This window comes from Nyctereutes procyonoides, unplaced genomic scaffold (genome assembly GCF_905146905.1).
Source record: "Nyctereutes procyonoides isolate TBG_1078 unplaced genomic scaffold, NYPRO_anot_genome, whole genome shotgun sequence".
In the NCBI taxonomy this organism is placed as follows: domain Eukaryota; kingdom Metazoa; phylum Chordata; class Mammalia; order Carnivora; family Canidae; genus Nyctereutes; species Nyctereutes procyonoides.
The window spans coordinates 52,095,615-52,108,408 of NW_026575047.1; the positions used below are offsets into that span (position 1 = coordinate 52,095,615).

General features: G+C 50.5%; 1 protein-coding gene across 3 annotated transcripts in view; it reads left to right on the forward strand.

Moving 5' to 3' along the window:
* The window catches only part of LRRK1 (leucine rich repeat kinase 1), a 119,026-nt gene that overhangs the window by 92,345 nt on the left and 13,887 nt on the right, over positions 1–12,794 (forward strand). For all 3 annotated transcript variants that reach the window (XM_055326460.1, XM_055326462.1, XM_055326463.1), the window contains 6 exons: positions 1,849–2,098; positions 4,624–4,790; positions 7,235–7,432; positions 8,466–8,743; positions 10,884–11,078; positions 11,981–12,132. In XM_055326460.1, coding sequence (XP_055182435.1) covers positions 1,849–2,098; positions 4,624–4,790; positions 7,235–7,432; positions 8,466–8,743; positions 10,884–11,078; positions 11,981–12,132 — 1,240 coding nt within the window. The remainder of the gene's footprint in view (positions 1–1,848; positions 2,099–4,623; positions 4,791–7,234; positions 7,433–8,465; positions 8,744–10,883; positions 11,079–11,980; positions 12,133–12,794) is intronic.

Here is a 12,794-nt window from a genome sequence, read left to right on the forward strand (position 1 = left end):
GGATCCCCATGGTGTGAGGGGAGACAGATAACCCTGGGTGCCCTGCGTGGCCCAAGAGAACCCTCCATGTGAGGTTCACCTGGTCTTGTTTACACAGTGAGGACAGTGCTGAATTCTGAGGGGATTTGACTCTGACAGAGATGGGAGACTAGGGAAGCCACACCTGTTGAGGACTCCCATTTTCCTGCCTGCTCCCTCCCCCAATTCCCAGAGGTGATCAACCACCCACATGGCCCTTTGATCAGCTTCTTCATTGACAGTCCACCCAAAGAAAATACTTTTTGAAGTGAAGCTTTTGAGGCCTTCTGTTTGTTTTGCTACCGGAGTGGAGATGAACCCACGGGGCATCCTGCAAGGAGGAAGCTGTGCGGGGAAAACCAGGCAGCCTCGTCCTCGTGAGCCCTCAGCCTCCGAAGGCTGGTGGCCGAGAGAGTGGAGGATGGCTCTGGACTCCAAGACCTGCTTGGCCAGTGCTCTAACCTCCCTGGGCTGCCTTCTCGCCTGTGGCTGTCCCCATGTCCTGGGACAGCATCAGGGGAGATGCTTAGGGAGCACTGGGAGGCATGCTCTGGACACCAGGGTCTGGGGGCCATCCAGGGCTGATGGGAAAGCTGAACTAGAAGGAAAAAAGGGACCCAAGAGTGGTGCCTGGGTGGCTCAGTCAGTTAAACATCTGACTTTTGGTTTTGGCTCAAGTCATGATCTCAGGTTCTTGGGATCGAGTCCTGTGTGGGGATCCACACTCAGCATGGAGTCTGCTTGGGATTCTTTCCCTCTGCCCTTCCCCACCTCTCTCTCTCTCTGCCTCTCAAATTAATCAATCAACCAATCAGTCTTGGAAGGAAGGAAGGGAAGGAGGGAAGAAACAAATGAAAGAAATGAAAGAAAGGGAGAGAGAAAGAAAGAAGAAAAGAAAGAAAAGAAAGAAAAGAAAGAAAGGAAAAAAAAGAATGAAAGAAAGAGGAAAACAGAAAAGAAAGGCAGGCCCAAGAGAAGGAAGTTTGGTGTATGAGTTGTGGCAGTCTGGGAGTGCTTGTTCATCCAAGGAAGCCTCTAGACCCATGTGAGCCTCCCTGGGCTTTTGTGACTCCCTGCCAACCAGTGAGCCCCACAGCAGGTGCTGGGGAAGATGTGATACGGGCATTAGACTATCGTCTGAGACAGGGCAGCTCAGGAGACAGCACCACCAGCTACCCAGCAGGATGTGTTTACCTGGGCCTCCAGATAGTGGATGCGCCCACAGGGTTCTAGGAGTCCCCTCCTACCCTGCACCAGACAGGCCATCAGCTCACCCTGAGGTGCCTTGGAGACTACTTCTTTGCACCTCCTTTCAGAAGTGTGCAGAAAAGCTGTGTGCCTCCTGCCAGGAGGAACACAGGTAAAATGACTAGGTTCTGTCTATTATAATTTGTACTCATTTCTCCCCCTGCATTGCTCTTCTACGAAGGATCATGGTAATTGCAAGCCTTATGTTTCTAATTTTAAGAACAACTCCTTATTGGTTGTGGTTCGCTTGCTGGAGTGTGGCACAGCTCAGACGCAGCCCGCAGCATCCTGTCGGGGCAGCTGTGCAGGAGGGATCCCCAGCCTCTCAGCCACTCCCCAGCCAGCCCGCTCAGTTTAGGCCACCCACTGTCTGTCCAGTGCATCCCTCACCTTTCCCAGTGCTCGTCTTTCAGGATCTCTCTCCCCAAAAAAGAACCTGAGTCATAGTTCAGCCACTCCCTGGGGTCCAGGCAGGGGCACCCAGACCCCCTCTTACCAAAAGCCCAGATAGCCTGGGTGCCGTTCAGGGACCCACCTTCAGCCGCCTTCACATAGACTGTCTCCTGCTCTGTCCCCACTTAGCCCTGACAGCCACCGAAAGTGATGGGACCCCACTAATGGAGCAGTACGTGCCCTGCCCTGTGTGCGAGACCTCCTGGGCCCAGCACACTGACCCAAGTGAGAAATCAGAGGGGGTGCAGTACTTCGACATGGAAGACTGTGTGCTCACGGCCATCGAACAGGACTTCATCTCCTGCCCCAGACACCCCGACCTCCCTGTGCCTCTCCAGGAGCTGGTTCCTGAGCTGTTCATGACTGACTTTCCAGCCAGGTAGGCCACAGCACCACCCTGCCTGGCGGCCCCTTCCTCAGGTGATGGCTAGCTGGTGTAGCCACTGCTTCCCACCCAGTCTCCTGGGACTTATAGGTTCCCAGCCTAGGCTGCCCGAAGGGAGCCAGGGGTGCCATTTCGGAGGCCACAGCAGGCCCAGCTGGGCAGAGCACTTGGAGGGGAGCCATTCTGGGTCCCCACCCCATCTTGCCCTTGTATCAGCTGAGCTCCTTTCTGCTAAGCCAGCCATTGCCTCTGATTCCTACTTTCCTGCCAGCTCAAGGTATAGAAGGCAAATTCTCCTCGGTGTTCAAGAAGGCAGTGCTCCCAGGCCTACAGCCTCATTTTCCTGTCTTGGCAAATGCTGACCCTACCTGCTGCCCTGAGGCTGGGCATTTAGATCCCCCTACATCTGTCCTTGAAGTTGAGTCTGCCTGTAACCTAAGATAATGACTAGGGAGAGAATGCCGAGGAAGAGGAGAATGTTTTGTGATCCCATCCAACAGTAAAGAGTCACAAAATCCAAGGGCTGGGTAAAAAGATGGAATCTTCTGTAGTCATGGAAACCAGAAGCTATGACTTGGTCTCCTTGGAGACAGTTTGACCTTGGTGGTTACCAACTCTTTTGGAGTTAGGAAGTCCTGTTGTCGTCTTAGTCAAAGGATTGCAAAGGATGTTGTATCTGGCTTCTTGAAATAAAAGTAAACTTTTTGGGGTGTGGGGGGATGGTAAGAATATTTGTATTCTCATTTTTCCAAATTGCCCCCCATCCCCAAAGAATCGATGTTGAATACTCTGAGATATTGCAGATTTGGAGTTCCAAAGCACACTTCTGGGTCTATCAAATTAATAAATTGCTTCCTACATTGGATGATAGACTCCCCCGCCCAAAGCCCTTTCCAATATCCCCAGTTACCTCACTGGTAGAAATGATGATGAAATGCTGCTCTTCTGCAAAATGAGCTCCCTTTATTCCTAGAACTCTAATGTGAGGGTTGTTGCTTCTTAGAGACCACATGCAGAGTTTTATATATGCATGAATCAGATTTCTGTAGAGGAGGCCCAATTAGCCCCAAATGTTAAGATTTTCATTTATTTGCTGTTACATTTTACACCCTAGCGAAATCTGGGCTGTGGCATCTACAGTATGAAATCTGGAAAGGCAGACTGGTTGTCCCCATGGGTTTGGATCAAATTGCAGGCTGTATCATGGTTCTTAACTGAAGGTACTTGGCTAGTAATTGAAAAGCCCAACAGTGTGGACAGGATTCCCAATCCAGCAGAGGCTCTTTGGACACTTGAGCTGTGCCCCAGCGTGGGCCCTGAAGCACTGCCCTCCTTGCACTAGGAGTTTGGGTGGTTCGGGGTTGGGGGAGTGGTTACTTGGCATCCAGGGAACCCTGTCCTAGGCCCCATGTTTATAGGATGCCCTAAGGGATCGCCAGCATTCCTACTGCTGCTCCTGGTGGCCATCCTGGGAAGCTCCCAAGTGCCCATGCTGCCCAAGCAGGTGGTTTTGGCAGTGGGTGCTTGGAGAAGAGCTCAGCTCAGCTGCTATACCACCACGGGCTTCAGTGGAGGCAGTCACACCTGCTTGTAGTGTAAAGCATGCAGTTGAGCTGTGCAAAGTCTGAGCAGCTGCAGAATCCATTCGTGGAAGGCACGAAAAACAGCTGCCTAGTGGAGTCGGCCTGTGGGGCCAAGAGGACTCCAGTGGAGGCACCTGGCATAGCCAGCTGGTGAGCAGCCCAGAGAGGCTTCAGCAGAACAGGGGGAGGCCCTGCAGAGGGAGGGCATCTAGACTGCCTTCCCCCTCCCTCCTGTCTCCCATCATCCCTTTCTCTCCCTCTCCCTCCAGCCCTGCCACCTCCCATCATCCCTCTCTCCCTTCCTCCCTTCCAGGAGTGACTTAGTTTTTCCAAAAGCCCAAAAGAAATCTCCCCTTCACCTAAGATTAGAACACATAGACCAGTGAAGTCTAAAACACCCTGCCCTTGGGTGAAATCCTAGCCATTGGTTGTGCAGACACTGCTTGTGCCAATCAGAAGCCCTCCATGGCCACTCACCTAACCTCTCACTTAGTAAAAAGAAATAAGGAAACAACCAACCTAGCAGTAAATAAATGCAGTGTGTCTGCTGGATATACTAGCTCTCAAAGCACAGAATCTTTTGGAGAGAAACCTCCAAGAGAATTTGTTTTTTCCTATGTGGGCCACGTTGCAAGGCTCTCCCCAGTGCAAGCCATCATCCGCACCTACAAGGCAGTTGCTGTTACGATCCCACTTTATGGAGGAGACCCAGGCTTGTTGAGGCTACACAACCTGTCCAAGGCCATGGTGTATCCTGGATCTGTCTGACTCCACAGGTGGCTTTGAACTGTAACTCCCTGCAGTGGAAGAAACGACCAAGGGTGTCCTCACATCCATCCATCCAAGGACCACCCCCACCCCACAGGCCTCGCTGGGCAGGGGGGTCAGGGACCAGTTAGGAGGCTTGGTCTGACCTCTATGTGGTATTTCTGGCAGGCTCTTCCTGGAGAACAGCAAGCTGGAGCACAACGAGGACGAGAGCAGTGTCCTGGGCCAGGGTGGGAGTGGCACCATCATCTATCGGGCCCGGTACCAAGGCCAGCCCGTGGCAGTGAAACGATTCCAGATCAAGAAATTCAAGAACTTGGCCAACACCCCGGCAGGTAAACAGGGCTCCATGTCCTTTCTTTTCAGACATGTTCTCCCAAGGTCGTCACACTTCCTGCCACCCTGGGGAGACTGGATGAGGACGGTGGATGAGGCAAACAGAGGCCCCTGAGTAGTCGACCTGCTTTGTTCCTGGCAGGATGTGGAATAGGTCTAAAGCTCATGCTGAGCAAAGCTTAGAAATTATCTTGGGAGACTATTTTCTTGCCTAGATGTTAGCCCCCAAGAGTATGAGCCATCCTTACAATTTCTATCTGCTCCCTGGCTGGCAAGGGCCTGGTACATGGTGGGTGCACACTCAGACCTCAAGTGGACCCCTTACCTTGCAGGACCCCTCTCAGCCATCTCCACTAAAGAAAGGAAGGTGGCACCCCAGGTGAATGCATGGGAAAGCCAGCCTGGGTGGCTTCTCCCCCACCCACACGAGGGACAGAACACCTTCTTGCCTTGGCACATCCAGGTCCACACACCACGTGCAGCTCAGAGATGTTCTCTACCTAGAGCAGCCCATCAGCACTTAACACCCAGCTAGTGTGGGTACTGGGCGGCCCCCTCACTTCCAGGCGGCTGAATATCACATTTCTCACAGCCCCTGGCTTAGCATGTTCCTCTTTAGGATCATTAAGGTAATTTACATTCCTGGTGGAAAAATCAGAATCCTAGAGCAATGGAAAGAAAACAGATCAGAAAGGAAGAGACAAATTGTTACTATATGAATGACTTCCTGCACAGAAAAATCCGAGAGATTCTACTGACAAATGTGAGAGCCAGTAAGTTTCACAGCATTGCCAGACGTGAGCTCAACCTCAGAACTCAGAGCGTTCCCGTTTACAGCAATGACCCATCACTAGAAAATGTCTGTGTGCCGCAATTATACCATAAAGTACTGAGGGATAATTAATGTATACAGTTCAGCTTCATTCCCATTGAAGTCCTAGCAGGGGGGGTGTGTGTGTATGTGAGAGAGAGATCTCACCCACTGATTCTAAATGCACGTGAAATGACAAAATCCCAAGAACAGCTGAGAGTCCTATAGAGGGAGACAAAGAAAAGAGGCCTGCCCAGCAGATGTCATGACTTATAACCCTGCAGATGTGAACCCTGCAGAGTGTTCTCTGGGGCTCGGCCGGGCCCGCCAAGGGAGCAGACACAGCCGCGTGTGTGGAAAGCTGGCACACGGCAGAGGTCACAGCATGAGTCAGAGGGGAAAGGCTGACGGGGGCAGCCCGGGTGGCCCAGTAGTTTAGTGCCGCCTTCGGCCCAGGTTGTGATCCTGGAGTCCCGGGATCGAGTCCCTGTATGGAGCCTGCTGCTCCCTCTGCCTGTGTCTCTGCCTCTCTCTCTGTCTCTCTGTCTCTCTCATGAATAAATAAATAAAATCTTAAAAAAAAAAAAAAAAGAAAAGAAAAGAAAGAAATGCTGACAGGTCACTAATCAAGGCCGAGACTTGGGTCAGACTTCAATTCACACCATAGTCAAAAATTCATAATGGGTTAAAGACCCAATGTGAAAAACAAAAGCATTGTACTAAAAAAAAAAAAAAAAAAAAATTGGCCGGCCTCCACGCAGATCTGACACAACTGATGCATTTTAACCGCCAAGGGTTTTTGCATGCCGTTTAAACCTCCATGTCCAAAAATCCCTGATTTTAAAATCCAAATGCAGGGGAAGAGACACAAGAGGACCCTGTTTGGTGACCTCAGGGCCAGCCACAGACCGGTGGGTAGCATCTTGCCCCTCCACTTGGCAGGAGAGGCCCCTCTGGGGGACTTGGGCAGCCACCTTCTAGGGTTTACAGCGCAGACTGGAAATTGCCACCCCTGCCCATAGACCTTGCTCCTCTGGCCTGAGATGACCTGTCACAGGCCCATGGAAGCCCTAGTTTTCTCTGTGGCTGAAGAGAGGGTGCTGATTCTTTCTGCCTTTGGGGGTCCTGGCTGCTGGCAGGGAGTCAGGTAAGCAGTAGCAGCCAAGCCCCCAACATCCCCGCGAGTGAGCAGGACTCTGGGTGACACTCCGGGATGCAGAACTGGAATAAGCCACAGCCGTGACCCTCAAGTGGCCAGCAGGGGGGTGGGGTGGGATGAGAGCTCCAAGCGGAACAGGAGAGCAGGGACATGCACAGCTCTCCATTGAGGGAGCAGGAACTGCCCAATGTGTTGGGACCAATTTAGCACTCAAGGTGGAGGGACTTGGTATCAGCCCAGAATGCCTCAAGAATGCCACCACTGGGGGGCCAAATTCTGGGTGACAGTATTGCAGCCCCTTTTGTATTAAGTGCCTTAAAATATAAATGCTGCACCTACCAGCCCCTCAAGTCCCTGTGGGGGAGCTCTGAGTGTGGCAGGAGTGGCCCTAGAGGAGCTCCTGGAGCAGGTGGCGCAGGGCTCTGCATCCCTTACCTCCCTGGGCAGCCCTGATGGCTGTGCTCCCCCTGCAGACACCATGCTGAGGCACCTGCGCGCCACAGATGCCATGAAGAACTTCTCGGAGTTCCGGCAAGAGGCCAGCATGTTGCACGCCCTGCAACACCCCTGCATCGTGTCACTCATCGGCATCAGCATCCACCCACTCTGCTTCGCCCTGGAGCTCGCCCCCCTGGGCAGCCTCAACACCGTGCTGTCTGAGAATGCCAAAGGTACCAGCCAGGCTGAGAACTTTCCAAAGGGGTGGCTTGGGGCCCGCCCACCCAGATACAACCCCTGAGAGGCAAGTGAGCCCATGGCAGGCAGCTCAGGTGCCAGGGAAGCTGTATCCCTGGGAGGTTCCCTCCTTCTGCCTGGCCTGGCTGTCTGGGCCAGAGCACACCTGCCCCACAGTGCACACAGCCAGCTCCCTGTGGGTGAAGAGAGTCACTTCACCAGGTCTACGCTCTGAATGGTGCTGTTGCCAAGGCTAGGGAAGCTGATGGTTTAGAGTCAGATGGAACCAGGTTCCAAGTCCTGGTTCTCTGCCATCATCCAGTAAATTAGGCCTGTAGAAGGAGTATGATAATAGTCCCACCAAAGAGGCATTTGAGAGTCCTAAACAAGGCAACCAGGGGGGCCTGAATAGCAGCCTGGTGCCTACAAGCCCACTGGCCACATAAATCTCTCCATTCCCCAAATGCACACCTGTGTCTATCATCATTCAAAACTCTGAAACCCTGAGGTTGGCTTTATCATATTTTTTAGTGAAATTTTAAAATAATTTCCCTTGGGAAATAAATAGGGAACTGAATCCCTGACAGGAAAAGAGCTGACAATGCAAGGCTGACAGGAGAGAGGTAGCTGTCTCTTGACTCAGGAAGAAGAAACATCATTAAACTCAAATTATTTCTCCCTCAGTGGAAGAGAACTTTTTTTTTTTAAGTGAAGATCTTATATCCCCAAACTCCCCCTCCCCTTGACAGTATAACAACCTTGGCCTTTGATGAACTCTAAGAATTTTGAATCCTTGCCCTTTTAGTAAGAACACCCACAATTCCAGGCATGAAATACCACGAATGAAGCTAGAACGATCAGTGTTTCTATCCTAAATATTGTTTTACATCAGAAGGTCATTCTCTGTCTCCTGTGGCATCCAGCAGGGAGAATAATGAGAAATGTCTGTAGAATATAAAGCATCCGAGGAGAGAGAAAGTCAGAAAAGACAATTGTTGTAATGATTGTTTGTATTTTTTCTTTGCAAAGATTCTTCCTTTATGCCCCTGGGACACATGCTCACCCAAAAGATAGCATACCAGATTGCCTCTGGCCTGGCCTACCTGCACAAGAAAAACATCATCTTCTGTGACCTGAAGTCGGACAACATTCTGGTCTGGTCTCTTGATGTCAAGGAGCACATCAACATCAAACTGTCGGACTATGGGATCTCAAGGCAGTCATTTCATGAGGGGGCCCTCGGTGTGGAGGGCACCCCTGGCTATCAGGCCCCGGAGATCAGGCCTCGCATCGTGTATGACGAGAAGGTACCGACACCCCAGCCCACTGCCAGCCCCAGGTCCCTGGGAGGCCAGCCGGGCAGGCCTGTGGCACCTGCAGCTTCTCAGCTCCGTTCTCCCAGGCACGCTTCCCTCCCTCTCCTGTGCTTGACTGGGGGGGGGGGGGGGCTCTGGCTTGACCCAGAATTGCACAGGCATCTGTGCCCACATCGCAATGTCAGGATTAACTTCTCCTTGGCTTCAGAAACAGTGAATTCGGCAACCTCTGAATTCTCTAATCTTGATTCAGAGACATAGTCAAGGTGGTACACAGTGGACGATGAGTCCGGGCCAGAAATGAGTCTGGATTTGGGTCCCAACTCTGCCATTTAGATGTATAAAGTGGGGACAGTGGGCCAGCCTCACGGGGGCTCAGGAGGAGCAGTCAGAATAAGGATGGCGGAGGCTCCTGGCCCATAGGTGCTGTTTACAAGGCATTGCCCAAAGTGAACAGCAGACGTGTCGAGGCAGCACCACCAATGCCAGGAGAAGAGAGGGGATGCTAACATGACAAGCGTGGGCTCCCCGAGCAGCTACATGGCCAGCTGGCCAGCCTCAGCCAAGATGATGGCTAAATGTTTACCTTTCCCTGAAAGCTGGTTAGTAGACGCAGGCACACAGACAACTTAAAGCCATCTTCCAGCTAATGCCAGCTCCAGGTCATTCTTCGCTAGCATCGAAACTCCCCTGGTCTATAATTTTTCATTATTTTTTTTTTTAAATTTTTTTTTTAATTTATTTATGATAGTCATACAGAGAGAGAGAGAGAGAGGCAGAGACACAGGCAGAGGGAGAAGCAGGCTCCACGCACCGGGAGCCTGACGTGGGATTCGATCCTGGGTCTCCAGGATCGCGCCCTGGGCCAAAGGCAGGCGCCAAACCGCTGCGCCACCCAGGGATCCCTAATTTTTCATTATTTGATAATTTGCAGATGAGTCATTGCCTGATTGCTTCAAAAATGACCTAAACAGCCTGCAGTCCCCATGCTGTGCATCACATCCCTGTGTTATTTTATAACTGGAAGTTTGTACCCTTTGATCACCTTCAAAAAAGGAAAAGGAATGGCCTTAGTAGGGGCACCTGGGTGGCTCAGTTGGTTAAGCATCCAACTCTTGATTTTGGCTCAGGTCATGATGTCAGGGTCACAAGCTCGAGACCTGAGTCAGGCTCTGTGCTGGGCATGAAGCCTCCTTGGGCTTCTCTTTCTCCCTCTCCCTCTGCCCCTCCTCAACCCTTCTAAAAAAAAAAATGACCTTAGCCTGAGTGGGTGAACTTGTCACCTGCGTCTATTAACTAAAATAGAAAAGGCAAATCAGTGTGATAAAAATAAGAGCTTCTTAAGTAGCAGGTGACCCAGGCAAGGCACCTAAAAACTAAAATTATAACAGGAACCTTCACATTGAAAATTCTCAGGTCTACCTCAGCCACTATCCTAAAATGTTATCTCTTGGCCCTCCTGGAGGCCTACACTAACTTCTCTTTATCGGGCTTTTTGATGACATTTAGAGGAGTCAACATGTTGTGATTTGGGAGACATTCCCCCTTTGTGATTTGCATACACTGTTCTTCTGGTGCCAGGCACATTAAGCCGAGGCTCTGTGTTCTCCTGCCTTTTCTTGATTCTCAGTGATAAGGAGCATGGCATTCTTGGAACCTGTAACCAGTACCTGATGGTTAGCAAGTCCTTAGTGTGTGTTGATTGGATGGATGGATGGACTGGATGGATGGATGGATGGATGGATGGAAGGACAGATAGGTATATGGACAGAAGAACAGATCGTCAGATGAATGAATGGGTAGACAGGAGGATAGATAGATAAATATGCAGAAGGACAAGCAGGTGGGTGTATGGATGGATAGATGGATGATGAATAAAAAAAAGAAAAGGGAGGGAGTATGGAAGGATCAGAAATGGATGGCTAAAGGGACAGAATGATGGATGGTCAGATGGTTGGATGTTTGGACAGGTCAAGGGGGGGTGGATGCATTGGTGGATGTATTGATGATTGTCTCCCTTTGGCAGGATCCCTGGTCTGATTGTGTCTTCTGCTCCCTCTGTCTCAGGGCCAGCTTATGAGAGCTGCTGGGCCCAGACAGGGGACCTGACTTGGCATGCCTCTTTGCCCAGGTAGACATGTTCTCCTATGGAATGGTGCTGTATGAGTTGCTGTCGGGACAGCGGCCAGCGCTGGGCCACCACCAGCTTCAGATTGCCAAGAAGCTGTCCAAGGGTATCCGCCCAATTCTGGGGCAGCCAGAAGAAGTGCAATTCCATCGGCTCCAGGCACTCATGATGGAGTGCTGGGACACAAAGCCTGAGAAGGTACCTGAGGGCCCCGGGCCTGGGGACCTGGCACCTCCTGCTCCTGTGGTGGAGGGTCTGGATCTCCAGAATACACATGGATTAGTCTACTTGCCCATCCTTTGCTAAGTCTAGAACAAATGGGGCACTCTTCTCTGCTCACCTCTTCTAGAAAGAGATAGTTATGGCTCCTAATACATCCAGTTTATTTTCTCTGTATGTGTGCCACTCAGGAAAAGTGAGCTTTCTTTTCCTCCCCAGCTTTTGTGTCACACCATCATGCAGGCAAAGCATACCAAACCCTTTATAGCACTATGGTCCCCATGCTAGAGCAGAGAGAATGTACGTATCTCTTTTTAGAGTAATGGGGAGCAGGTCTGCTCATGAGGGCAGGAGTCATAAAATCATTTTAAAGCCTAGCTATACTATATTGTTCTGTGTGTTGATTTTATGTTCTGCACAAATAAAACTTTATTGAATTGAAAGAAAGAAAGAAAGAAAGAAAGAAAGAAAGAAGAAGAAAGAAAGAAAGCAAGCAAGCAAGCTTAGCTGTTTGGGAAAGAGGCCAGTGATGTCAAAGTTAGAATGCACTTATCAAAGTAGACAGTATTTAATGTATTGGGAGTAAAATAAGATCAGAGAAAAATCCTTCACAAGATTGTATGTCCCTGGGCCCGGGGCTTGGAATATCAGGGTTTAAGCTAACTGGACCATATAAGTCCATGTTCTCCTATGGTTCAAGTCGCTATGGAGAGCAATGACCCAGACAGACACTCTGGCATATGAAGTTGTCATGGCCTCTTGCTTTGAGCCACTTCTAATCCTTCCCCCCTTGTTCAAGACCATTGGTTTCATGGGCAGGCCAGGCATCAAGTTGCTGTAAGTGACGCACGCTCATGGTTCTGATGGCCTCTCTCCCTCAGCGACCGCTGGCCCTGTCGGTGGTGAGCCAGATGAAGGACCCAACCTTTGCAACATTCATGTACCAGCTCCCCTGCGGGAAACAGACTGCCTTCTTCTCGTCCCAGGGCCAGGAGTACATGGTGGTGTTCTGGGACGGGAAAGAGGAATCCAGGTAACTTCCATAGTAACTTGCCGTGCCCTGCTAGTACCGGGGGGGTGGTGGGGGCTACTGTGGAATTGGGGAGCCGTCAGGGATGGCCATGGCGAGAGATGTCTCGTGGATAGTGGGTTGAAAGCCTGATGGAGTTCCCTCCTGAGAGAAAACTGAGTCCATGCAGATAGAAAGGCATGTATGTGTTTGTAGTTAAAAGAAGCAAAGAAAAGATGGTGTCTGGCAGGGGTGTAGGGTCAACAGAGGGCTTTGTTTTTTATACTTGTTTTTCCCCTTTTTCATCATCATCCCCTATTTCCCCCATCCCTGCACCCCCTCCCCTTTGGCAACCACCAGTTTGTGCTCTGCTTATGAGTCTGTTTCTGTTTTATTTTTTCTTTTGTTTTTTAGATTCCACGTTTAATTGAAATCATATGGTGTTTGTCTTTCCCTGACTTATTTCACTTAGCATAATAATACCTTGAGGTCCATCCATGATGTGGCAAATGTTAAGATGTCATTCTTTTTTATGGCTGAGTAATACTCTCTCTATATGTGTGGGTACACATACATATCCATGTATCTGTATCTATAGCTATACCCCATCTTTATCCATTCATCTCTGGATGGATGCTTCAGTTGCTTCCATATTGGGCTACTGTAAATAGTGTTGCAGTAAATAC